This window comes from Pteropus vampyrus, unplaced genomic scaffold (genome assembly GCF_000151845.1).
Source record: "Pteropus vampyrus isolate Shadow unplaced genomic scaffold, Pvam_2.0 Scaffold55, whole genome shotgun sequence".
NCBI lineage: Eukaryota > Metazoa > Chordata > Mammalia > Chiroptera > Pteropodidae > Pteropus > Pteropus vampyrus.
In genome coordinates, this window is record NW_011888836.1 from 4,133,865 (window position 1) to 4,160,976 (window position 27,112).

General features: G+C 36.0%; 1 protein-coding gene across 2 annotated transcripts in view; it reads right to left on the reverse strand.

The window, feature by feature from the left end:
• The window catches only part of TTC39C (tetratricopeptide repeat domain 39C), a 90,818-nt gene that overhangs the window by 42,461 nt on the left and 21,245 nt on the right, over positions 1-27,112 (reverse strand). For both annotated transcript variants that reach the window (XM_011360431.2, XM_011360432.2), the window contains 3 exons: positions 9,274-9,322; positions 7,423-7,551; positions 2,602-2,716 (listed from right to left, as the gene is read on the reverse strand). In XM_011360431.2, coding sequence (XP_011358733.1) covers positions 2,602-2,716; positions 7,423-7,551; positions 9,274-9,322 — 293 coding nt within the window. The remainder of the gene's footprint in view (positions 1-2,601; positions 2,717-7,422; positions 7,552-9,273; positions 9,323-27,112) is intronic.

A 27,112-nucleotide genomic window follows, 5' to 3' on the forward strand; every position in this document is an offset into this window, starting at 1 on the left:
AAGTAAAGGCCATTTCAAAAGGTAATTTGTGAAAAAATACAGTTTATAGATGAAATATAAAACAGGTCTGGCTTCACAATTAACCTAAAAAAAAAAGATAGAGAACACCTGAATGTCTGAGAGGAATTATTTAAATAAATTATAAAATGTTCATATGATAAACTAATGCTATTATTTAAAATTATATTTTGAAACTGAGTTATAGGAGAAATATGTATAATATAATCTAGGAGAGAAAAACAGAATACAAAGCACTCTATATTCAATTTTGGAAAAGAAAGATATAGAAACATAAAATAAGTCATTAGCGATAGAGTGATTTTTCCAAGTAGTGAGATTAGCGATGACTTACTTTCTTCCGTACTTTTCTCTATCTTCTCAATTCTCTATAACAGTATTTAGCAATTTTACAATCACAATAATTTTTAAATAAATACTACTAACTGTTGATTCTAAATTTCATGAGGACAGGTGCCATGGCCTATGTTTGTTCATGTAACATAGTTTCTAGTACATCGTGTGTGCTCAATAATTATTTGATAAATGAACCAATGAATAAACAAATGGACGGTTACACTCACTTTTCAAATTTTTATATATTTTCAGACTTATAGAAGAGTTGCAAGATTAATACAAAGAATTCCCAGATTCCCTTTACCCTAATCTCCCAAACATTTTACTACAATTGATTTATCCTACTCTCTCAACATTTTTCTCAATGGCTAAAATTAGCTCCTTAAAAAGTCCTTGACCCAATGATTTGAGTCCCTAATACTTGAAGGGGGAAATGTTAGGGAGCTAATCAGACATGAGTGAACAAAGGAATAGAGGGGAACAAAGGAATAGAGGCCAAGACTAGAGACCACCCAAAGAATACCCTACTAGTAGTTAGAGAATCCCTTCTGCATCCCCAGAGACAAAGGACAGGAGGGGCATAATTTATAGCTGGTTTAATCTGGCCACAGACACATGTGCAGAAAGTACAACCCTAACCTGCCCACAACCTCAGCCTCATTATACTATCATTATACCATGTTTATGCACAGAAGTTCACGAATCTAATTATAACAGATTGGCTGGGTAAGTGCATGCGCACTAAGCAAAGTGTTATAGAGCAGCCAAGTGTCAATCAAAATGACCTCACTTGCCAATCACCTTTTTAACTACCCATCATAGCCCTAATATAATGCAGACCTCTCTCTTCCATGGGGTTACAGCCCTCTTTGCTGAGACTTCACTCCTCCCTTGGAGCATACTCTTATTTCTTTTATATTTTTACTTCCCAAATTTTATAGGGCTACAGTCTTCCTTAGCATAGCCCATCTTCTCCTAAAATACATTTTTAATAAATCTTATTTCTTAAAAAAAAAAAAAAAGTCCTTGAATGTGAGGAAAAGCAGATCACAGAAAACACTGGAGTTCCTTTCTTGATGCAAGAGTTCCAGATAGTTCTGCTGCTTTTTAACATACACATCAGTATAGAACTCCAAATGGACATTTTATACTACTGCATTATAGAAAATTCATATGAACTATGAAGCCCTGACCATATAAGTCAGTAAGTTATTGGGAAAATCCTGAGATGAGGATTAAAGAGAAATATAAAATTGAACCAAAGCAAAAGTCCAAAGAACAATCATAGTACATCAAGAGAAGGATAAAATCTAGAAAGTCCAAATTTTAGAAAAATTAAATTCCACTTTTGACTTGAGCCAAATAAAAACAAAGCATCCTCAAGTATGAGATAGAGAGGAAGAGACACAGAGAGAGGAGAATTGAAGAGAACTACTTCCTGGTAGTCCAGTAAGAAAAGTATATATTAAAACTTAGCAATACATCCTTCTTCATTTAAGGATTGGGAAAAAATGCTTTTCTGATAGTGAATTTTAATTGATTACCATTTTGAATTTTTTTTCCCAAGTAAATCCTATCTAACAAAGTGGGAGGTTTCCACAATCAGTATCAGAGAGACACGTAACCACATAAACAAAAGAATTAGTGTCAATGTTAGGCACAGTCTTACAGCAAGCTATTAGAAACTCAATGTGAGTCTATACTACTCAAGATATTAAAGCTACAAAATCAGAGTAAGTATTTCCCTTGAACAAACTAATTTAGAAATTACTTTATCTCTCCCTCTAAAGGTTGTTAAAATGTAAGTCATTCAAGTATATTATGAAATCTTTACTATATGCTCATGTCTTCAATAACAATTGAAACCAGTTATATTTCACTGTAAAGGTTATCATGACAACTTGATCCCCACAAAAAAAATATCTATCTATCTATCTATCTATCTATCTATCTATCTATCTATCTATCTATCTATCTATCACACTGGTAATTTCTCTAAGTATGAGAACAGTCTTGAGACAAGAGGATGAACACAGGCTTTGGTACTAAAAGCACTCTACTAAACACACCTCAAGCAACTGTGGTTTCAATTTCCACAGTTATAAATCCAAGTAATAAATCAGTATCATGCCCCAAAGAAGTGCCATATACTTTCAAAGATTGAAATAGGAGACATTCTTAAAAAAGAGTATTACCAATTGTGTACACTGAATAGCAAAAGCCATGAAAAATAACGTCCCAGCATACCTGACAATTCTTGTTTTACAAATGAGAGCACAGCCAGATATACTTGACAGTCAGCTATGATTATCTGCCTCTGAAGCCGATCAACCATAGAGGGGGTGGATTTTCGGACATCGACCTGTTTGGTGGGAAGAAAGTACATGATGATAAGTCACTCACAAGAATACTCCTTCCAAACAACTATTTGTTTATTGTAGAAAATAATCCCTGAAACATGGCAGCCACTGAAAGAAAGTCAATTCCAAATTTATACTATAAACCTTGAAGTTCTATTTTCCTACTAGGTCTAGCTTTGTTTTGTTAACAATACAATGCTGAAATGCATTATAATGCAAAGACAAATATTCTAAATAATAAAAACTGAGTTCATGAGAAACAAGAAAGCCAACAGAACTTCAGAGTTTTACCTTTTTAAAAACAATGTAAGATCTTATTTATCCAAGATAAAAATCACTAAATGTACAAAACATTCCCCACAGTAGATACCTTTGCAGCCATCTACCTTCAGGTAAGGCTGATATGAGGGTGCGTTCCTCAGTGCATAAAACTGAGATGTGAGAGTTGGAAACTTACCACATTTTAGTTAGGAAGAAAATATCCCGGATTTAAAAATAGCTTCAAATGAATCACAAATTAAACTCGAAATTTAAGTCCTAATCTCTAAGGTTATAGCTACCTCTACAAAATACTAGTTTATAGCCCTCACTAAAGGCTGTTAAAATGTAGGTCATTTAAGTATAGTAAGAAATTCACGCTCAGGCATTGAATAACAATTTCGGGCCTTCAAAAACAAACAAAATAAGCAAAAAGTAAAAGCAAAAAACCCTATTTTTTATAAGATGTTGGTCTTTATTATCGAGAACGCTTCTAAATGAAGAAAAATCATTCTGAAATAGAAGACTGCATTCTTAATACAAAGTAAACTTTAACAAAAGCAAAATAGCTTTCATATTTTTTCACAATATCAGAAATTATAGGATTTTTGCAAATATGCCAGTAGTATACATAGTATACATGACAGAATGACCAATCTCCCCTTTTTCTAGATTAGGACAATTCATCATGGTCACAGTGGTTCCTGATTTAGTCCCAGCACTCCTCACTTTGTTTGCTTGGGTAAAAGTCAATCAATCTATTGATGCTTCAGTTTCTTTGCTTGTAATAGCATCTGCTCTGCAGGGTTGTTGGAAGGGCTAATGAGATACTGTAAAATGTGACAATGTTTTTTAAATGCAAGGACCCATTACAAATGTTAACTATTAACATATGTGCTAGGCATGGTATTAGATGCTGAGGGAAGGCATGTAAATAAGCTTACAGTCTAATGAGGGAATGCTGACCTTATTATGCTCTGAAGTATAAAAGTACAAGGAACTATGGGAACCTGTAAGAGACACACCCAACAGGGCTTGGGGGCTCAGGCAAGAGTCCTTGGAGAAAATGACATCTAGGAAGAAGTATGAGTACAAACCGGGTCAAGAGGGAGGAGAATGTTCTAGGCAGAGGAAAAGTAAACACCAAGTAAGCCACAGTAAGGAGCTTGGACTTTATTGTAATGGCAATGGCAGGGACACTGAAAATGAAGCCCACAACATATTATTTGAATTTTAGTGACTATATTATGGAGAATGAACTAGAGAACAGTAAGAGTAGAGGAAGAAATGCCAGGGAGGGTTGTCTTATGCAAGCAGAGATGGTGGCTGACTCAGGAAAATGGCAGGAGGATGGAGAGAAGTAGATGAATTCAGGAGGTATTTAAGAAAGAGTCAACAGGACTTGGACAATGATTAGATGTTGGGTTTAGAGAGAGAGGAATCAAGAAAAACTCCAGTCTTTCTGGAGCATTAGGAGACAATACCCTTAGCCAATCAGTGTCTTCTTCATGGTGGACACCATAAGAGCAGAGGTGAAGCAACTTAGATTGACATGAAGGAACAGAAGACAGGCAACTTTTGATGACTATGATAGACTGGTTTGTCAGCTAATTGAGTGACATATGTGAGACACCTAGGCATTGTAGAAATAATAGGGGTAAACGGATGCCTCTCCGAGGCCTAAAACTTTTGCACTGGAAGGTAAAAGAAAATTCAGGAAAAGTAGATTATGATATTACTGTTACCTTATTTGTAACCAAATGCAAGTGAAGCCTGGAGGAAAATGGGTACACAGCTGAATTCCTGAATTATGCCAAAATGCACTGTATTCGAATTACATATATGAAAGCCTTATTACAAAAGTCTTTGCCATGTAGCCCATGATAGAAGAAATTTTCAGATACCAAAAGAACATGCACTGATTGGCTCTAATGACAGAATGGAGCTTCTCTTAAGAAATACATTTTAATCAAAAGCCGTAAGAAACATTTAGTGCTTTCAGCCATATTCTATTATTTTAATTAAATTTGTTGGAGTGACATTGGTTAATATTACATAGGTTTCAAGTATACAATTCTACAATACATCATCTGTATATTGCATTGTGTGCTCACTACTCAAAGTCAAATTTCCTTCTGTCACCCGCTTTACTCTTTTCTACCTCTCCTCTCCCTCCTTCCCTCTGGTAACCTCTAAACTGTTGTCTGCATCTATGAGTTTTTGTTTGTCTTGCTCATTTGTTGCTTTCACTTTTACATTCCACATATGAGTGAAATCACATGGTTCTTGACTTTTTCCATTTGACTTACTTCATTTAACATGATAGTCTCAAGATCCATCCATGTTGACACAAATGGCAGTATTTAATCTTTTCTTATAGCTGAGTAATATTCCTGTGTGTGTGTGTGTGTGTGTGTATACCCACACACATATACATACACCTCATCTTCTTTATCCAATCATCTATTGAAGGACACTGGGTTGTTTCCACATCTTGGCCACTATGAATAATGCCACAATGAACATCAGGGTGCATATATCTTCAAGGATGTTTTCAAATATTTTGGGTAGATACTCAGAAGAGGGAAATGCTGGGTCATATGGTAATTTTATTCTTAATTTGTTGAGGAAACTCCATATGGATTTCCATAGTTGCTGTACCAATTTACAGGCCCACCAGCAGTGTATGAGAGTTCCTTTTTCCCCACATCCTCTCCAACACTTACTGCTTGTCTTGTTGATGACAGCCATTCTAACAGGTGTGAGGTGGTATCTCATTGTTGTTTTGATTTGCATTTCCCTAATAGCTAATGAAGTTGAGCATCTTTTCATGTACCTGTTGGCCATTTATATGTCTTCTTGGGAGAAGTGTCTGCCCATTTTTAAATTGGATTTTTTGTTATTTTGTTGTTGAGTTGTATGAGTTCTCTACATATTTTGGATATTAGCCTCTTAATAGAGGTGTTGTTTGCAAATATCTTCTCCCATTCGGTTGGCTGCCTCTTTGTTTTGTTGATGGCTTCTTTTGCTGTGCAGAAGCTTTGTAGTTTGATATAGTCCCATTCGTTTATTTTTATTTCCCTTGCCTTTGAGGTCAAATTCCTAAGACCAAGGTCCATGGATTAGTGCCTATGTTTCCTTTTATTGTTTCAGGTCTTATATTTAGGTCTTTGTTCCATTTTGAGTTAATTTTTGTGTATGGTGACAAACACATGTGGCCTTCCAATTTTCCCAGAACCATTTATCGAAGAGGCTTTTTTTCTCCATTGTATGTTTTTGGCTCCATTGTTGAAAATTTGCCCATATATATGTGGGTTTATTTCCGGGTTCTCAATTCTGTTCCATTAGTATGTGTGTGTGTTTCTCTGCCAATAGCATGCTGTTTTGATTTCTGTCTCTCTGTAGTATAATCTGAAGTCAGGGAGTGTGATATCTCTGGCCTTATTCTTTTTTCTTCTTGGCTATTCAGTCTTGTGGTTCCATACAAATCTGACGATTTTTTGTTCTGTTTCTTGAAAAAATGACATTGGGATTTTGATGGGGATTGCATTAAATCTGTATATTGCTTTGGGTAATACAGCCATTTTAGCTATGTTGATTCTTCCAATCCACAAACACAGAATACCTTTCCATTTCTTTGTGTCTTTTTCAATTTCTTTTAATAATGTCTGGTAGTTTTCAGTGTATAAGTCCTTTACACTATTTGTTAAGTTTATTCCTAGGTATTTTATTGTTTCCATTGCAATTGCAAAATAAATTTTTTTCTGAAATTTCATTGTTAGTATATAGGAATGTGACAGATTTTTGTACACTAATTCTGTAATCTGCAATTTTACTATATTGTTTCTAATAGTTTTTTGGTGGAATATTTAGGGTTTTTATATAAAAAATCATGTTGTCTGCAAAAAAGTGACAATTTGACTTCTTCATTCCCTATTTGAATGCCTTTTATTTCTTTCTCTTGCCTGATTGCTCTGGCTAGGACTTCTAATACTATGTTGAATAACAGTGGTGAGAGGGGGCATCCTTGTACTGTTCCTGATCTTAAAGGAAAAGCTTTCAGTTTTCATCATTAAGAATATTACATGAGTTTGTCATATATAGTCTTTACTATATTGAGGTACTTTCCTTCTGTGCCTATTTTATTGTTTTAATCATAAATGGATGTTGTAGCTTGTTAAATGCTTTTTCTGTATTTACTGATACATGATTCTCATTTATATGATATATCGCACTGATTGATTTATGTATGTTGAACCATCCTTGTGCCCCTGGAAATCAAACCCTGCTTGATTATGAAGTATAACCTTTTTAATGTATTGTTGTATTCAATTTGCTAGAATTCTGTGTAGGATTTTTTCAGCCATATTCTAAATACCAAAAACCAAGTAAATAAGCAATGTCCTAAATAAGTGGTACACAGTTCATAACCTAAGGGCATAGTACTTACATTCTTCTTAATTTTATTCTTGATTGTTTCAATTACTCCAGCCTCCTCACTTTCACACAGCTTTTCTGTAGTTTTTAAGTCATCACATGCCAACTGCATTTTTTCTTCCTCAAATGTCATCATGGCATTCTTCCATGAAAGAAATAAGGAAGAAATGAATGAATCGGTGTGTGAAGATTTAGGTCAATTTATTACAACAAAACTCCAAACTGTAAAAACATTTATTTGTTGCAAGTAAAAGAATGAGAATATTACAACATACTCTATTCATTTTTAAAAATTATAATCTCAATATGAAGTAGGAATATACTTCTATTACATCAGCATAAAAAATACATGGTAATAAATTTCCTTGCAATTGCTGTTCTACAATTTTTTTGTTATAAATACAATAACAAAAACCCTGTGTAATTTCTGATTGGTCTACTTAATTCAGTTTTTGTAACAGAGTCTCACTGAAAAGTACATTCTACCCACACACAGATCCCTGGCTCCATCAAGTATTGCACAAAAATGCTAATGAAACATCAGCTAGTAGGTGTCCTTTGAAAACCAGTCTTTTCATGAACAGCAATTCCAATGGATTCACTTATAAGGAACTCATATTATGTTGTCCACAGTGAAAAATTCCACTGACAGCTTGTTCCAAGCACATGATCCCGGTTGACTTTTTTCAGGCCACATTTTACTGGGTAGGGGCAAAACCTGCTACTTTCACCCAGTAGATCTGAGTTTTCTGAGATGAATGGGCAGAGCCAAGATACCAGGTTCTTAGAAGGCCCTAATGAACTCATTGTATGTACTTCTCCATTCCTTATCACATTCTGCCAGCCTCATCTTGGCATTCTGGGCCTCCTCAGTACTTTAACCTACTTCTCCGGTCTAGCTAAACCTAACCATAGCCACCTTTGCCTAAATCTCCCCACCATACTCTTTTTCCCAACCAAATCTCAACCCTGCTACAGTTGTCCTCCCCACTCGCCTCCCACACCCAGCCAAGCCTCTGGCTGTGTCTCACTCCTGTTACAGTTCCCACCCACCCAGTACCATTCTCCTTAAGGTGAGGAGCTATGTTTTCTTGCAAACAGTATGCCTTAAAAATTTGTTGTATTACCTGGAAATGAGAGAAAATAAATAGCTTGAACGAAAATTCATGTCACCACAAGCTAGCCTGGTGCCTGTGGCTGGGTGCTGTCAGGGTGCACACAACATACCCATTTGCTGACATCTTTCTAAATCTGGAATCTAAATGCTTTCACCATTTACTTCTCTGAGTCTCTACTCATTACTTTTTTGCTATTATACAATTCTATGATGTGTTTTTTTTAAATTATGTGTTTGAAAGTAGTTTATATGAAAAGTGTTTCTGAAAAATAAAACCATACACTTTTTTACATTGCCCAGTTTATTTTAAAACCTAATTGCAACTTATTCCCTCAATTCCTAAATAAAGTACACTTAAAAATGCTATAATAACTAACAAACTTGAGCTTTCTGCTAATTTGTCTACATTTTCTCAATAATTTTAGAGCAAATCTTTATTATCTGAAGTTTGACTTTTTTAACTCTAATGTAGCTTTAATTTTTGGAAAGATCTTTCAATTACATTTTTATTTAAAATGGATTTTGGTTGGGAAAAACAAAATATAAGATATAAACATTTTATTTTTAACATTAGGAAGGAAGAGGATATCTTATAGGTGTTAGTTAATAGTCAAGAACTTTATTCCAGTTTTAAACTCCAGAAGATCTTTCACAATAGTATATCTATATAGCTAGTAGCCACTAAAAGACATATGTAATCTATTCATCATTTCCTTCATGCCAATACCTCTCCCCATATTGACTTACCAAAAAACTGACAAAGCTGGCTCCAAAACTCATTAACGGGCTATGATTTCTGTTAAGGAAACAAAATAAAATTATTTTTATTGTGAACTTTTATTTTAAAAACATTTGCTATATCAGGATCACAATATAGTCCTAATAATTGGATAGAAGTTAAAGTTTTCAAGCAAAAAGGTGAAGAGGCAAGGAGGTTCACATCTGTCTGCCAAGATAGTATCTGCCTCTGCTTCTTCAAAGCTAGGCAAACGTTAATTCAAATCATAAGAGACTGCCTTAGTAAACTAATCCAACATCTGCAAAACCCATAGCCAAGGAAAGACAATTAATAACCATTTTAAAAATGCAAAATGTATTCAAAACTTCGCACACAAAAAACAGAGTAGATCAAAAGGTTTTACCACTGAGTTAGACCTTGCAAATTCACTTAGCCCATCCAAAGAACCTTAAGAATACCTCCCTAGAGTCAGTCAATTCCCCACTGGGAAGCAGTCATTATCCAATTTTATATGTAAGCCAAATATGAAACCAAATCAAACTAACATCAATTGAATTTAAAGAATATAAACTTTCTGCTTCAAATTCACAACCAGCCCCCAAAGCTCTATAAAATTGAACTAAAAGGGAAAACAAGTTAGAATTGCCTTCTTAAAGAAAATAATTTCACCAATTTTTTATTAAGTAAATAATACATGCTCATGATTTTTAAAAAGGCAAGAATGATGTATTAGTCAATCCTCTATTGGAAATTTAGTTTGTGTTCAAAGTGAGTGTGTGTTTGCTTGGGGCATGGGGAGTGAGTATGTGAGGGAGAACATGCACATTAATATGTATATACACATATATGTACATATATACATATACCCCCTGCTCAGATGAACATCTTTGTACATACATCTTTGCAAGCAAGTCCAAATATATTCACGGGATAAATTCCTAGAGGTAGCACTGCTGAGTCAAACGGTATGCACATCTGTTTTTCTTAGGAGTGTGATGTAAGAATGAGAAGGGAGGAAGGAAAAGGGAGGGAGAAGGGGGTATCAGGAATTCCATTTGTAATATTAACCTTCTGCTATAAGTTTTTACATCTACTTAGTACCTACTCAGTTTCTACAGTGAATAATAAGAGCTTGTTCACCACCACTTAATAGGATAAAGTTATAAAAAAAATTAGGACGGTCAACTCACTTGTGAAGAATCCCCCACTAGCACTCATACCCATAAACCGAGCTCAAAGAGCACACCTATCAGCGCACGGTGAAGTCTGTTATCCCTACATCCTCCAACCAGAACAGCTATTAGTTTTCTCATTCAACGGCTCTACACAGACATACCATTATAGGCTCCCATCCCACTATATAATTTGGTTTGTATATCAGCGTCCCCTCTGGAAAGCTATTTTCTGCCTCATCTCTCATTATCATGCCTTACATACAGAGGGCATTCGACACATATGAATCAGTGAAGAAATGAATGACACAGACTCCGCCTTTCAGGACACTTCTCAATCAAGTGATCATTGTGGCTTTCTCCTTTTCCCTTTCCTTGCTTATATGTTTACACTTTGCCATTTGAGAAATGAAAGAAGCTAAAACCGGGGCCTAGTGTTCCTACATGTGCTTCTTGTTCTTGACTAAAATTAGGTTTCTGAGAGCCATGGCTATTAATTATTCATGGTACCCTAGCCAAGCCCTTAGTACTTCACATACCTAAATCAGGATTTCTCAACAGTGGCATTCTTAACGTTTTGGGCCACATTAATTTTTGTTGAGGGCTGTCCTTTGCATTATAGGATATTCAGCAGTATCCTTGCCTGCTACCTACAAGATGCCTCTCACCTTGCCTTCAGAAACACAATTTTTGCTAACAGGACAAGTGCTATCCTCTGCTCTGCCCAGTATCTCAAAAAATGGGCTTTAAGGGGACGAAACTGGTTCAGTAGTCTATTTTTCTTTCTGAAAATGAAGTAAATAATATCAACAAAGGAAAAAGTTAAGTGTGCGAAGTCATTCATTGCAACATTGTCCAAAATAGGGAAAAGTTGAGTTAAAAAAAAATTTTACACTTGGGTTTAGAAATGATTTATTTGATGTGAAAACAAAAGTATGCAACAAAAGTAAAAATAAAGTGGACTAGATTAAATAAAAAACTTCTACACATCAAAAGACACCATCAACAGTGATAAGGTAACCTATGGAATGTGAGAAAATGTTCGCAAATCATATGTCTGATAATGGGCTAATATCCAGACAATACGAAGAACTCCTACACCTCAATGGTGACAAAAAATTCAAAAAGTGGGCAAATAACAGGAATAGACACTTCTCCAAAGAAGATATATAAATAAGCACATGAAAAGATGATTAACATTACAAATCATTAGGGAAATGCCAACAAAAACAGCAATGAGATAATACCTCACACTCATTAGGATGACTACCACCAAAATAACAGAATAACAAGTGTCGGTGAGGATGTACGTAAAAGAGAATGCTTGCACACTGTGGGTGGAAATGTAAAATGGTGCAGCCACTATAGAAAACAGTATGGTGGGTCCTCAAAAACTTAGAATTATAATCACCTCTCAGTATCCACAGGGGTTCAGTTCCAGGACACCCTGCGGGGCCAAAACCCACAGATCCTCAGGTCCCTTATATAAAATGGCGTAGTATTTGCATATAACCTATGCCCATCCTCCCATATACTTCAAATCACCTCTAGGTTATTTATAACACCTAATACAATGTAAATGCTATGTGAATACTTGTTATACAGCATTTTTAGGAGACGACAAAAAAGTCTCTACATGTTCAGTTCAGATGCAACCATCGAAGGCCTAACTATGTAGTACACGTCAGCAACAAGGTAACTTTTTTTCCAAATATTTTTGATCTGCCATTGATTGAAAGCATGAATATAGAACCCATGGGTATGGGGGACTATACCATATGATCCAACAATTTCACTTTTGGGTATATACCCCAGAGAACTGAAATCAGGAATTCAAACAGATGTTTGTACACTTGTATTCTAGCAGCATTATTCACAAGAACCAAAAGGTGGAAGCAAACCAAGTGTCTAAAGAAAGACAAATGGATAAAGACAAATGGATATATATATATAAACAAACTATATACCATAGTTTGTTTATATATATATATATATATATATATATATATATATACACACACACACACATACATACATACATATATACATACAATGGAGTATTATTTAGCCTTAAAAAGGAAGAAAATTCTGACACATGCTGCAACATGGGTGAACCTTGAAGATGTTATTATGCTAAGTGAAACAAGCCAGATACAAAAAGAAAAGTACTATATTATTCCACTTATCTGAGGTACCTAAAGCAGTCAAATTTAGGGAGACAAGAAATAGAATGGTGGTTGCCAGGGGCACAGGGGAGGAAGGAATGAGGAGTTATTACGGGGTATAGAGTTTCAGTTTTGCAAGATGCTAACAGTTCTGGAGATGGGATGCACAATGATATGAATGTACATAACCTTACTGAACTATACTCTTAAAAATGGTTAGAGGGTAAACTTTGTCATATTTATTTTTCACAATTTAAAATTTCTGAAAATGGAGAAAATCTACAATAAAATAAATGCCTCATAAAATCTTCTGATAGAATATTATGGCCTAGAAAAATGCCTGACCAAATTTAATGTAAAAACAAAAGTTCTGTTTACATTACAGTCAATATGTATCAACAATAAAAAATGAGTATTTGTTGTGAGGGGCAATAAGATTAAAGGTTATTTTATTCAGTGATAGATGCGTGTTTGTGAGGAGATAAACAGTCACGATTAAAACTGCAGTAATCATCACCTCTGTTTCAGTAATAAAACCACAGACATTCTCACTACTTTTAGACACCTCTTACAGAGAAAAATACATCATTTAAGTCAATTTACTTGTTCTCAATACTCCCTGTGATATAGCTGTTGCTTTGGTACAATTTCTCAACAGAATATATCATCCAGGCAAACAAACAGAATAACAGGGCAATTCAATAGCAAAACAGCCAAAGCCTGCTACATGGGAGTGAGTTATTCACTCAGTGACAAGCTAAAGCCTCACTATGCCCAGCTGTGACCTAGGGAACCATTAACACAAGGCTAATAAACTGCCCAAAAGAAGAGAGAGACACATATGAGGTGAGTCTCACAAATAGTTTTTGATCGTTAACCAAAAACAAATGCAAATGATCTGGGCATTATTTTTATATTATCTGTGTAAGAAAATAAAATTTTAAACGCATCCTTTTCAAAATTATTTTTAAAAAGGCAGTAGGACATCAAATAGAACCATACACTGTCTTGCCATTTGAACTAATTATCTTATTTACATATCATTTTCATTTTTAACAATCTTCCCTTTACCTAGCGGATTCCTCTCCGCCTCCTTAAGAAAAATAATTAAAAAGCATTATAATAAGGAGTTTAATGAAAGCTTAAAAACTAAAACAGGCCAAAGTCACTATTAAATAGATAAAGCCTTGAAGTGTTTAAATTTCACAGAACACTGGCCCCTGAACACAGAATTCCCTTAAATTGTACTTGTGCTTCTTGGCCGACTGGCTCAATTTTTACTGCTTTGTATTTCAAGTTCTCTGAGAGGACACTGTGTTAACAAACAACAGACAAGATTAATCTGGTTCTTCTGCAATAAACTATGTTTCCCAAATATATTGAACTTACTTTTTAATGCCACTCAGAAATTGGAAACTATTCTGGTGAATTATTTGGAGGCCTCAATCTTAATTTGAAAATGCTACAGCTATAATACAGAAAAGATGTCGGGTCCATCAGTGTCAAAGAGCATAGTTTTTCTCATTCACCGACCAAAGAGACAGAAGCATTTATCTTTACTCATACTGTGAAAGCAAGAAAGAACAGCGATGTTTTCAGCACCTCGTCTCTGCAGCATTCATTCAACAAACGTTTTTTAAAAAGAGCATCTGCCATGTGCAGAAAAGAGAAAGGTTCCTGTGAAGTGATGAAGGAAAAACTATAGACCACAGGTCTAGGAATAAAAGTACTCTCCCTCAGAGGGTGGTGAGGAAAATAAAATGTGAAAAAGGTTCTTTTAAAGCATTTTTCTTGACATGACTTACAATCGTTATTATTTTTCAAAAGGAAAAATCTAATTATTCTGAAAGCATCTTAGTGAAAAAAGTACTACAAATGCTCCCTTTATGTGCCACATATATCACTCCTTAGGTCTCACACATGATCGGAGAGCACTGGTAGAACGTTCCCTTTTGAAGCTTGTTATGAACCAGATTACAATATAAAATTCATTATTTGCGGTCTTTCTAGGAAGTTAAATTCCTTCCATAGGAATCCCAGTGGATGTATCCCATTCACTAAGTATCGTCCCCCCAACAGGTCTGTGAGTTAGGTGCCCGGCTCCTTGCACCCCACTGCTCCACATCTTCTAATTCTCCATGATAAATTTTCAATTTTAAAGCAGCTTCCCATAGTGCACAGCCAGCTCTGAGTCTGCTCAGTGAAGGAGTAAAGTGTCAACTCTACCCAAGGCAAATGATTAGAAACATGATTAAGAAATCGGGCCCAACGCAAGTTATACAATTAATTTACTATAAAGATTGAAGAAATCATGGATGGTTTTCCAGGTTGTCCCTTGCCCCCATCAACAAAGTTATCTAAAAGAAAACTATACATTTTTAAAACTTTTTTTAAAAAACAGGATATTTAATTTTAAGCTCACATATCCCAGTCATAACCAGATAACATTCTCCAGTTTAAAATGAAAATGACCTGTTTATACACAAAGTTACAGAAAAAATTCTAAAAAATCTAATCTTGTTTCATCCATCCATTCAAAATATATTTGATGAACACTAAATATGCAGCAGGCGCTATGCTATGGACTGGAGATACGAAGATGAAGAACACTCATGCTCTTCACGTTGTCTATACAAGTCCAGTTGGGTTGCTAGAAAAAAATATTCCAGTAATAATAAATAGTGATGGAAAGTGAGTAGATGCTTGCTCATTTTACTCTCAAAGTCATCTTCCAAAATCAAATTTAATGAAATATAAAAAAGGCTACTTGCCAACTATGATATCCTCTTCTTTAGTGTTTTTCAAGAGAATAAGCCCAAAAACTCTTTATTACATCTCTATAAATTTTCTGCAAAGCACTTATTATTATTTGATACTTATCTCATTTGTTTGAATAAATGGATGTTCTTTGTGAATGGGAATCCCATTTCTGCTATGTGCCTCTGTCCTGACCACACAGGACACAACCTGTCATGTAACAGGTCACCAATACATATCTGTTTAATAAACCAACCATCTCCTATAAAATCCACACTTCATGATGGACCTTCCCCCACAAGTCGAAAAAATTACCCGATATAAGCCCATAAAAACTGCTTTAAGAAAAATAATTTGTTTGTTCCCTTTATCAGAAGATAGCAGTGAGGAATTTCATAGAAAGTCTATTCTTTTCAGAAACAAGTCAAAGCATGATTCTTGGCCAACTTTTTATCTGAAGGACAGCATGTCTCCAAAAACACTGATCACCACATTTAGTTTATGACTATTTGATTTATGAGTGTTTGGAATAGGTCTGGTCTTCCACTCAGACTTATATTTACATGTGCCCACCCTTCTTGGGATTTGCGAGTCTTCAGTGTACCACCAGCTGTCCCCAGGGGGACCCCACTTCAGGTCAGGGGCACCCTCGGGCCAGGAGAGATGCCAGCCCTCAGGAGTAGTGGCTGTGTGTGCAGCAATGTCTCTACTCACAGCCACTGGAATGCCTTACCATTCATTTTAATTGCTTGTGATGTGGCCTTGCATCTTATCAGAAAATGACCCTGTAATTCACCGTCTGGTGCCAAGAAGCCATGAAAGACTCATCGGAAGCAGTGACGCCAACAGCTTGTAACAGAGCATGGGAGAACTTCTAGGGGCAGGTTGAGACTCTTGGTCTCTTATCCACAGAGTAATAAGCAGGCGCCTCAACAGTCTGTATCTTCCTACAGCTTGAAGTCCTAATTATCTACAGGTGGATAATTAATGTCACTCTACACAGCACTCTGGAAAAAAGTCACTAGGCCCTTGATCCTTACTTCCTACAGATGATTGCTCTGATTGATACATTTCTAGGACGTACATACTTTAAGAACGCTTCCCCTGCATATACTAAGATACTCCTCAAAACCACTACGGTAATTTAAAATACAGGTTGGTTCTACAACTGCATGGCAAAAACACGGTTTCACTTTTTAGGCTTGTCTCTGGTATCCCACAAAGAAAAAGCCTGCAAATTGATGGCTATGCCCTAGAACTTGGGGTGGAGGGAGATTTGGGGAACAACTATGAAAGAGAAATGGTGAACAGGACAGAGGACACGGAGGGCTCAGCCTGAGGTAGGAGGCTGGGGAGTCGAGAGCCGGCTGCCGGGAGGGCTGAGTGCTACCCCTCAAGAGAGTCCTAAATGCTGGCCCAGCACACAACCAGCCAGGCCTGTGAGGAGGGAGATGTGAAAAGGCTGAGCAAACTGAAAGCCAGAAAAACTTTGACCCCGATTTCCCATCTTTCAACGTCTAAAGAATTTGAGTTAGAATTAACTGGTCTAATTAACATGACAGACTATTTAGCAAGTTGATATTTAGGGTATAAAATATCTACATAAAAATTAAGTTTGTCTTGAGACAAAAACAGGGAAAATAGAAAATATTTCCATTATATTTCCTTTTCCATTATTACTGTCCTATAAAATTACCAAATCAAGATCAAAAACTGAGAAGGGAATATCAAAGCTCTCTTACCTTGGGTTTTGGCTCATGGGGTTCCCCTGCCTGAGTCACTGACCTTCTACTTCTTTCCTCACTAGCTCCTGCTCGTCCTCCAGGCCTCAGTCCAAAAGGTGCTGGTTCCAAAGCACCCTCCCCGGTCCCTCAGCTCAGACTGAGCCCTCCTCTGGGCTCACACTGCTCCTTAGCCTTCGCCTTTCAGAACATACCAGTACTACCCACATACTAGTACTGCTTTCCCACCAGAATGGTGCCTAGCACAGCACCTGGCTTCTAGAAGGCCTTCAATGAGTACTTGTTGAATAAATTAATGAACGAGTGAATGAGTCTCCTGACAAACAAATGAGCAGAAAGAATAACTAAAAGAAGAGAAAATGATATCTGTATGTTGAACAGTAAATGTGGCTATGTGATAGGTGAAATTGTTTCTATTTCATTTCTTGTCATAAAGCTGTTTTTCTGAGTGAAGTTCACTAAAATAGTAGGTAAAATATGTCTTTATTGAATGAAGTTAATGAATAAGGAAGGTCAGATCTTTTCCATGCCTAACAAGCTTCTTCTGAATACAAGATTAATACTTGCAGAGTTTCTGGAATATACAAAATACTTAAAATAATTTCCTCCCCTTATTGCAAGCTCTCCTTAAAACATCATTCTACAAGCATATTTCTTGAACTGTTCACCTGTAGAATTCTAAAAAATATTTATAGTGACATTATAAAGGCAGTTTCTAAACTAGGGCTTCTTTTATGACATAATTATAAAATTTTCTCTTGAGTTAGCAAACATCTTAAGAACTACATAATCTTGTATTGATATGTTCATTTTATAACTGTATTTTAAAATAGTAACAATTTAAATAATTACCTGTGGTTTTCACAAAGAAAATATCCTATAATAGAAAGTAACAAATCTATTTTTTACCTAGAATTATAGTCAACCCCAGCCTAAAAAGAACTTCCTGCATTTGAAAAGCTCGCTTAGAAAAAAACAAACTCAAAACAGCAATCACTAATACTTCTCATGAAAGTATTATCTTAAAAGATAAATACCATTTTAATTTTTTAATAAACAATTATAATGCACAAAAAGTAATAGCTACTCAAATAAAGTTTACACTAAAATTAATTGCTATTCCAGAATAACAGGTAGAAAAAAGTTTCTTGTTTTAACTAAAAATTTACATTTAATTCAAATGTTCATCACATCATTCTTTTTAAAACAAGTAATTCAAATCAAAATGGCAAAGCCCTTTAATTTTCTACTCATACTGGCATGACTTCCTTCAGGCTATGTACAGCCTTGCATAAATGGAAAAGGGCAACAAGTAAAAACACTTCATTTATTTAAAGAAGTCAGAAATAGGGTACTTCACTGAATTTAACAAAATCAATTCACCCTCACAAGCCAGTACTGCTTATGCAACTATTAATGTTTTACTTATAGTTTATCAAGGATATCAAAAATGCAAAACTTTGTAACATATTGTGTAAAGTTCACGTACATATTTGTTTTCCAAATTCACTGAGAGGCGTTATCAGACCACAAAATTATACATAAAAGTAACAGATAAACCTATCTAAAAGAGATTCTGTTCAATAACAGAATTAAATTTTCTTTTGCCAGATTAGAAGGCAAAAGACCTACGTGATTTGAAGAGAAACCAGTGTTCTTTTGCCAAAGATGCTGTGATATTTGGGAAAGCTACACCACAGATAAAAATAGAAAGGCAATATATCAAATAAACATGGCTAAATGAGCAAGAGCATTCTCCTTTCATATACTTTCATTATCTTCCTCTACTGGTCCTGTCTCCAATATACAGCCGTTATATTTTATAATGATCTCTTCTGATTCTAAAATAAACAATAGGAAATATTTCCTGCTTCAATAGTTTTATTAAAGTATCAAACAAAGCTACACGTAAGTAAAGATTTGTTTGGTTGGTTTTGCTGTTGTAATACACACAGCCCTTCCTCTCTATACTATATTAGCCTTTCTGCTACAAAAAGGAAGAGAGGGAGAAAGAAAGGGGAAAAAAAGAAATACAATACCCTAGTCTGAGAATGATATGGATGTCACAGTATTTGAGAAGAAAAAAATGATATTAAATACATATTAAAGTTGAATAAGTTGTATAACAAAAAACTCACAATTTATGAAAAGAATTCTGAGCATAAGAAATGTAAATCAGTGTCAATGTATATCTTCTTAACAAACTCTGAACTTTATTAAACTAAGGCTTTGAGTCATGCTAAAATTCTATATAATATAGAAACTGATAATTTAGAGACTGCTAAAATTTCGGTAAAAATAGCCATTGAATTTCATGACATAAAAGTCAAATATAAAAACCTTAAAACAAAAAAAAGCAGTCAGATATTTTAAAGTGTACAAGTCAATGACTTTTAGCATATTCACAAAGTTGTACAACCCTTACAATTTTTTGTCCAAGCTTATATATTTTTTTAACATTTTACTTTTTTATTTTCCCACTCTCCCCTCCCCTCTCAAACAGATTTTTAAAGAAGCTTAGCTGACATATTACTTTGCCCATATTCATTCAAATACACAACATAACATTTACAGTGACTGATGGAAATGAAAACTGCTACAAACCTCTGGGACAGTTCTATATCTGTTTTTCTATCTATTGAGAGAATTAAAAATATTTCTAAGAATCTACCCTAAGAAAAATAAAACGCAGAAAAACATTTCCATATAAAGATGTTCATTGTATTGTACATAGTATCAAGAAATAATACGAGAATGTTGAAAAATAGAGACTGTTAGACCAATTATGATATATTCACCTAGCAAAATACTATTTTATGCCAAAAAAAAAAATGTAATAACTAAGAAAATGCTTACTCCAATATGTTTGAAAAAGCATGGGCTTTAGAAAATGGCCCTCAGTTAAAATCTTAACTTGATCACTGGCTATGTGACCACAAGCAGGATATATAAATCCTCAGCCTGTTTCCTTATTTGAAAATTTGAGGTAAATTATACTGCCTTATATGGATGTAATAAGTACACAAGAGAAATATCTAAAATGCCTAGTTTAAAGCCTGCTGCATAGTAATCATGCAATAAGCCAGTTACTGTCATAGTAAGTGAAAAAGCAGAATACAAAGTATATATGCAGTATAAGAAACTATGTAAAAACATTAAAGAAAGGAAATATCTTAAAATGTTATCTATGGGTAACAGTAGTAAAAAGTGATTTTTCTCTTTTCTACTTTTCTTTCTTTTCCAAATTAACAATAAAGAAGCATTTATGTCCTTCACGATCTGAAAAGTTTTAATCAGCCTAAGACTTAGTTTTTAAATGTATACACAAAAGTAATTTAAAATATTAATATTTAATTTTCACCCATTTACTTTTTAAAGATATCACATATATTTTTTGAGTACCTATATGTGCCAAGCGCTGCTCCAGGCACTGAAACAAGACCTCTTCGATGGAGCTGATGTTTTGGAGGGAAAGACCGACAGCGAATAAATACATATTTGTTGCTAACTAATCCATTCTATAACTGATCCTATAAACACTTTTAAAATGCTATTCTTGGCATTTTTTAGAGCCTTGTGGAAAAACAACCCAAAACTTAATATATCAAAACTTTTTTAAGTTATAAATTTTTTTTAAAAGTCACAAGAAGACAGTGTTTTGGAACGGTGCTTCACAAACTTGAAAGTACATTCTGATCTCCTGTTAAAATGCAGATTCTCATTTGCGTGGCCTGGACGGAGGCCTGAGATTCTGTTCTAATGAGCCCCTCGATGATGCTGATGCTGCTGGGCCCCAAACCACACTTGCAGTAGCAATGTCTTAGAAGCAGTCAGAATTTTTGTTCCAAAAACATGGGAAGTTAATAACTCTGGCACACAGAGTTTTGCTAACTAACATACCTTATATTCTAGTATACACCTTCTGGAAATGAAAATAAAGACATCACTAATATCTTCCTACCTGAAATAAATAATTCTTGCATTTATCAAGGCCTGCTTTGCTGAACCAAATTTAAGATTACATTCCCAAAAGCATTTCTCAGTCTTTCCACAAGATCACTAGCACCGCATCCTGTCGCAGGCCTTTGGGAGCTGAGGGGCCTGTCTCTGCCTTGTTATTCCCCTTCCCTGTCTCCTTCACGACAACCTCTACTTGGACCTCCACCTGTCATGAATGGCCTCCCTCACACTCCAATCCACACCAAACAGCTTCGAGGACACTTTTCAATGTGTCATCCATCCTTGACCCGTCTGTTGCCCTCTTCCATTGTCCATTAGAACTACTGCCACTGCTGGACATTCAAGTCCCCCCCATAATCTGGCCTTCATTTTTCTTCCAAGTAGGTGCTCTGCTCCAGCTCCACAAATCTGCAAGCCCTCATCACCCCACATTGCTGATCTTCTCCTCTCAGCCACTGCATGTTCTCCCCTCTCCTCTTCACACTCTGATTCAAATTCTGAAAATAAATCTAACTTTTCCTATGGTGCCTCTCTGTGACATGTAACAATACTGTGTCCATAGAAGAAACCAGAATTCCTAGATTTACATTATGGCTCCAGCAAAACTAGTTATTAAAAACACACGCACACATACACACAACTATTTTTACTGCCAATCTCCATTTCAGGAGTTTCACTCCCACAGGTGAAAAATCCAATAGCTGGAGGTGAAGAGGCTCCTGGCAAGGAGTTAACATGCTGTCCTGACTTGTGAGACGCTAAATGTTAGGGGTGACAGTTATCAATGAGCCCGGTGGGAATTCCTTGAAACACTCAGCACATGCAAAACACACTTCAATCCTGAGCCTGCTATAATCTCTTTAATGCTATACACCTCAGATTTTTTTCCCATCCTGAGCACTCCCCGGGGTGCACACTGCATCTGTTCACGCACCCTTGCTTGGGGACTTCTATGGGACTAAGAGTTATGGCGCAGGATCAGAATTCAGTAAGCTCCACGTATGAGATGGCATGAAATGTTCATGAAAATGCTGAATATGGGAAAGTGTGAAAAGCTCCTCACATGTGTGGCTTTGTTTTGAGCTGCCACAGTCCCAGGCAGCACACTGGCAGGTGTTTGGGGCATGTCTAAAAGTGCCTGGATGTCCACCCAGCACCTGACCCCAGAGTCTCCTCCGGCCCAGTATATGCTCGAAGGCTGTTTTTCCTCTATCCTTATTTTTCAGTGTGTTGGCTAAGTGCTCTAATTACTTGTTTCTCTGAATATTTAGGTCTAAGGTGAGAATAAAAGGGCAAGAAAAAGAGTGGGATTACCACGCAGTTTGATTTCACTTATTTTTTTCAACATATACTGTTTCCATTTAATTTTCAAGCTATTTGTACAAATTATATTTTTACTACTCTTAGTTTGCTTCATAAATGTGTCTCTCATACGTATATATAACTCCAGCTAGACTCTAAATTTCTTGAGGAGACCATGCCTCTCTTCATCTGTATAATTTCACTTACTTTATCACTGACATGTACTACTCTGCAGGCACTGCACACAGGAATTTTTATGAGAGGCATGGTACCTGCTCTCAAATTGTTCACAGAAGCTCCTACGTGCCTCGGTACACAGGGTATGTTCAATTCATGACTGGACAACTAGAAAATCCCTGAGACCTTGAATGTCATTAGACACACCCCTTATTTACACTGTACCGGTACAGTGTATTTATTCTGCGTTTTAAAGTCTTTTATGTCTTAAAATTAAATTTATATTATATGAGAGAAGAAGCAGTTAAAGAGAAATCTCTAATCCTCAGTAAAGCCCCTGGGAGAGTGATTTGGCAATATATAGTAAGACTGATCTTTCAACTGAATGATTGCACATCTAGACATACACCTGGAATACATTTTGCATGGGTGAGACGTATACAAAGATGTTTACTAAAGAACTGGTAGGGACCCTAAGGGAATGGAACTCACCTGAATAGTTATTGGTGGAGTAATGAAAAAATACATCTTTTATATATATGAAACACTATGTTGAACAGTTAAAGTGATTATACTTGATTTACATGTACCAATATGGGTAGACTTTAAAAATAAAAAAATTGTGTGAAAAAATGCAAACTTCATCAGATATGCAATATGTATATCAAAAACAAACTTGTATGTCATTTATGGAGACAAACATGCAGTAAAGGTGTAAATACAGATGGAAAAGACATACCAACTTGAGGACAGTAGCTGTCTCTGGGGAGGTAATGAGGGGAAACTGGAATTGTATTGAAATACAAAGAAGATCTTAACTGAATCTGTAATGTCTTATTTCCCTAAAAAAAAAAAAAATCTGAAGCAAATATGGCAAATGTTAACATTTATTAATTCTGAGTATGAAGGACATCTACATCTATATTTTTATCATATATTGTATGTTTATGTAGGTTTAAAATAATTGACAATTGTGAAAGAAAAAGCAGCATCATACTGCCATTCAAATTATTAAAAGCTTCAATTCTTTCCACTGTTAAACTAAGTAGAGCAAACCAGGGAAACAGATGAAAAAGGTCACTAAGATATTTCATGATTACTAGCTATTCTTAACCTAATGACAAAGGCCAATACTCCTGCTGGAACACTTCAGAGAACTTGTTGCATCTTACATTTGCTTGGTCTTTTTGAGCTTGCAGGTGGCATTCCTGGGCCTTCTGCACTGTTAACACCCCACTGCGCCACTGGCTGAGTGCTTTCTCCACTGCCCAGCCATCCATCAGAGCTCCATCGAACACAGGCTCTCTGCAAGGTTAGAGTCAAGTGTTCTCAAAGGCCAATGGCATTCTTGTCCTGTGCTAGCTAATCAATGCTAATCCTGTCATCAAGGGAAAATAACTGAGTTTCTGCTATAATGGACATGTGCAGGCTGATTTAGAAACTACAATTAGCTGTACTTTTAGCATTCCTACAAGGCAGGTAGGCTCATTTAGAAGCAATGATCACTTTAACTGATAGCATTAGGAATCTAAGAAGTCATAAATGATGAAATGACATTTAATTTCTTAAAGGGAAATCCTACTCATCTCTCTTTAACAGTAATTCAACAACCCTTTGGATCTCCCTCTTTTTTCTTGACTCAATCTATTTCACTTCATTACTATATCTCATGAGAAATTCCATTAACAAGTTTTATTTTGAACTGTCAACACATAATGCTTCGTACAATCTACATTTCCTCTTTGTAACTGATCCAAGCATAATCAGAAATTTAGAATGCAGCCCAGAAAGATGTGGTAGTACTACCATTTCAAACTGAAGTCTACAATTGTCTTTGTTTTATATATATACATACACACACACACAAAATACACATAGAAACTCAACCAATATCTACTCACCTGTATCTCCAGATTAACCAACATGAGGATGAGAAACAGATGCCCTTTGCCTACTGACACTCAAACTAGCGAGCTCTTCTGTGCTGAGAGTCCCTAGCAACTGTTCCCAAACATGTTTATGCCTGTTGACTTTACTACTGCAATTATATAATTCATTGTTTATTATGTAAATAGATGAAATAAGGGCATAAAGAAAGTATTATATAGATGAAATAATTAAGTGCTTCAAAAAGACTGATGAAGGCATGTGACTTTAAAAGTTCCTTTAGGATGAGTGAGAGCAAGATAACTTTAAAATACTTGTAAAACCCAGGAGCTTCTACCCAGATTGCTTCACAAATGATTTCAATCTCTGCCTCCACTTTAAAGATCTGGATACTGAAAATCACAGGAATGCACTGTAAGTGTGGTTGAGGCAAAAAAAAAAAAAAAGGCAATTTAAAAATCCATCAGCAAATTCACAAAGGTAAAGGCCTTGGTCCTACATCAAAAGTCAGTACAAAATGTTTACCAGCTGTTCTTTTATTTTTATAATCCCAAGTTAAATAACTGCTAGTGGTCCAATCATGGTGAGTAAAAGGTGTCCAAAAATATACTCAAATATCTACTTCTAGTCTTTTTTCACTATTCAATACCACATATATTTCTTTTCCAAGAGAGTTAAGTTAAAACACTTGTTGTAACATTTCCCAATTAATGACAAATTGGTGAAGACACTTACTGTTACTTAATCCTTCGAATGTGTTCCTTCCCCTTTCGGTATTTCTCTCTGAATGGCAACACCATCCAGCTAGTGACCCAGAACACCCTCAATTCTTCCCCCAACAACCAAAAATTAAAATAAAAACCAAGCAATTCTGTTGATTCTATTTCCTGAAAACCTTTCACAGGTATCACTCCTGCCCTGGCAGCCCCCATGTCAGCTATAACTGCTAACTAACTTGTTTTCTGACTTCTGGATTTACTGTGTACATTGTCTCCACAATTAACTTTCTAAAACAAAAATCTTATGTCACTCCTCCACTCAAAAACTGCCAATGGCTCCCTGTTGCCCAAGGGGCAAGGCTGAAAATCCATGGTTCTGCGTAGGACATGGAACCACCTACTTTACCAGCTTCAACCTCTATCACGGCTTTTAATTCATTTCCCGTTTAGGAAAAAAGTGCAGCTTGCTGCAAATGTTAACTTAATTTTAAATAAACACATTCTTTGAGGCTAAAGAAAATCTGACTGGTTTTCAACGTGAAAATAAAATATAAAAGCTGTTCTTGGAGTTATTTCTAAACAGAACTAGTCTCTAATCCTAATGTAACGGTAATGTATACATAAATCAGATTCATCAAATGAATCTTAGGCTAATTGTTCGAGAACGATGTTAACATCACGCATACAGATGCTACGATTTCCAGGATTTGACATTTTCGGCCATCGAGAATTACTATTTTTTTGTAAATGGAAATACCACTACTAAAAATCGAATGCTATAAACAGAATGATGTCATTTGTTTCCAAAGACTATGGATATACTAGAGCGATGCAAAAATAATAAAAGCAAGATATTTCGTGGCTAACTTTGGGAGTGAGGTTAGGTCCGGAATCCACGAGTTATCTTGGGGTAAACCTGCAGCTGCCAAGCACCACCAGCGAGTATTCTCAGGGTGACCAATGAACAGCTTCTCCCTGAATGCAACTCATGCCAGTCAGTGGCTGCTCCTCCACCCTGAGCACCCTAGGCTACTTTCTTACTCATCCTCAAGGCACCTCCTCTGACATGCCCCTAATTCCGGGGCTGTGGATTCAAGTCCTGACTCTGCCCAGTGGGCCTGAAAAACAATTTAACCATTCTGAGCCTCAGTTTCCTCATCTGTAAAAAAGGGGGAAATGGTAGTACTTCCTCATGGGGTCATAGGGAGAAAACACAGCATTTGCCTGGCACACTCTAAGTCCTCAGAAGGCTTGGTGTCCCTGTTGCTATGAACTGAATTGTGTCCCCCTCCCCCAACCCCACTCCCTCATTCATATGTTGAAGTCCTAAAGCTCCAATGTAACTGTATTTGGAGACAGGACTTTTAGGAGGTAATTCAGGTTAAATGAGGTCATGAGGGTGGGGTCCTATTCTGGTAGGACTGGTGGCTTTAAAATAAGAGAAAGAGATCTCCCTCCACTTGCACTTGGCCATGCAAGGACACAGTGAGAAGGTGGCCATCTGCAAGTCAGCAAGAGAGCCCTGACCAGAATCTGACATTGTGGCACCCTGATCTTGGGCTTCCAGCCTCCCTCTCAGACTTCCAGAACTGTGAGAAATTAAATTTCTATTGCTTAAGCCACCAAGCCCATGATATTTTGTTATAGCAGCCTGAGCTAATAATACACCAGTTCTTGTTTCTATTCTCGTGATGTGACTCCATTTAAATTAGATGCTGTATGGATCTCCCTTACCAGACCGGTACCTCATTCAGAGCAGAATATGAGTCTTATTCACCTTTGCCTCTTCTTAACACCTACCATGGTGATTTGAACACAGTAGGCAGTCAATAAGTGTTTAGTTTATTGATGAAAGGAATGAGAACTTGATTTTAAACAAAAATTTCCCTTCTATAAAACTTGGTGTTAAATTATAAGAGCTAAGTGTCATCACTAGACATATATTTAACTATTCAGAGAGTACTGA